Source organism: Ceratina calcarata, unplaced genomic scaffold (assembly GCF_001652005.2).
Source record: "Ceratina calcarata isolate Rehan_Ccalc_2016 unplaced genomic scaffold, ASM165200v1 scaffold144, whole genome shotgun sequence".
NCBI lineage: Eukaryota > Metazoa > Arthropoda > Insecta > Hymenoptera > Apidae > Ceratina > Ceratina calcarata.
The window spans coordinates 1-1,493 of NW_017135553.1; the positions used below are offsets into that span (position 1 = coordinate 1).

Genomic DNA, 1,493 nt, shown 5'->3' on the forward strand with positions numbered 1-1,493 from the left:
TACATATTTAATATATCTTAATATCTGTAATACTATAGGTACTATTTTATCTATAATACATATTTTATACAGATATGATTAAAGTTATGTTGGATAATAAAATTGTATTCTAAATGCACTTTCATTTGGAAGACCTCAAATTCAAGAAATTTGGACTTAGCTTTTACTTATTAAGCATAGATCTACAATAAGCAACAGGCATGTAATCATCTTCGCCAGGCTTAATTTGGTATGACAATTCATACATTAATATGGTCACGAGTGAACCCATTATAGGTTTATGATACATTTGTTGCAATTCGAAACCTTTCTTAAGGCACAGTTCTCTTCCACCTTCTGTATACTCTGACGCAACAATATTAGCACAGCTGTATCCTTGATCAACAGCAAATTGCACAGCCACATTTATAAGGCACGAAGCTACTCCCTTCCTCCTATATTGCTCATGCACATATAGCCTTTTCAGCCACGCACCTTTGTCTAATCTATAACTTTTACACAAGGCAATAGTTCCTACTATCCTCTTAACCTGAGAGGAAATGTCAATGTTCGAGTCACGGAATTGTTGTTCAGTCATCACAGTGTAGTGAACAGTCTTTGGATGGTGTGTCATTATGTAAGGTTCAAACGCCTCGGCGACCCAAAAGCATGAGAATGCATTGGACATATAAATCCTGTCACAATAATTGAAGAAGTTCTTATATTACTATTCATTTCTATTTGAGATATTTCATTGCACTTTTTACCTTGGTATGTTAGAAACTTCTTCATTAACTTCCATAGCTTTCGCAGTGAAACCTATGTAAGTTGCAACGTACACGAGACAAATAACGAGAGGGACGACCAACAGACAAACAGTCAGGGGTAATCCAAAGAAAATGAACATTATAGCGGCGAATAATATCATCATTTGGAATGTCAATTCTTTAAGTACAATCCCGAAATACGTTGAATTTAAGGAAGACATTACACCTGCCTTTATTAACTCCTTACAATTAATTTCATCACCCGGCTTATAGCTTCTTATTACTATAATATGGCTCATCTTTCCAAATATATCTATCTACTTCACTTTATAAAATATGTACATAACTAACTAGATAGAAATTAAATGTAAACAAAACAAACAAGCCAACCCAAGGAACCCAAGTGTAGGTCAGGTTATGGTTACGGTAGAGTACAATGTGAGAGATTTTAGAAAGAGCACCACTGCATTGGCGGTCGGCAAGCGCAGGATCGCATTTGCATACGTATTTGAATTTGAAGTTCGTCCCTTCAAATAACCCTTGATAACCTCAGAGTTAAAACTAGAATACTTATTCAAAGGAGAACGTACTATTTTCAGATATAAATACAAAGAGTCCTTCCTTTAAGAATTATAACCCCCGGCGGATATACATATATAAGAACGATCCATGTCCTATTATTTATAAGATCACAGACAATTGTGCGACAGAAATAATATAGCGAATGTATTATACAGCTTTCGATAC

General features: G+C 34.9%; 1 protein-coding gene across 1 annotated transcript; it reads right to left on the minus strand.

The window, feature by feature from the left end:
* Positions 1-56: 56 nt before the first annotated feature.
* LOC108630807 (N-acetyltransferase family 8 member 3) lies at positions 57-1,229 on the minus strand. Its single transcript, XM_018034318.2, has 2 exons — positions 747-1,229; positions 57-674 (listed from the first exon to the last, which is right to left on the minus strand). The coding sequence occupies exons 1-2, from the start codon at positions 1,043-1,045 to the stop codon at positions 164-166; spliced, it is 810 nt and encodes a 269-aa protein (XP_017889807.1). The 5' UTR covers positions 1,046-1,229; the 3' UTR covers positions 57-163.
* Positions 1,230-1,493: the final 264 nt, after the last annotated feature.

Coding starts and splice junctions, on each gene's coding strand:
- LOC108630807 (XM_018034318.2), bottom strand. CDS start 1,045: ATGAGCCATATTATAGTAATAAGAAGCTATAAGCCGGGTGATGAAATT. Junction 675..746: donor GAAGTTTCTAACATACCAAG/GTAAAAAGTGCA, acceptor TTATTGTGACAG/GATTTATATGTCCAATGCAT.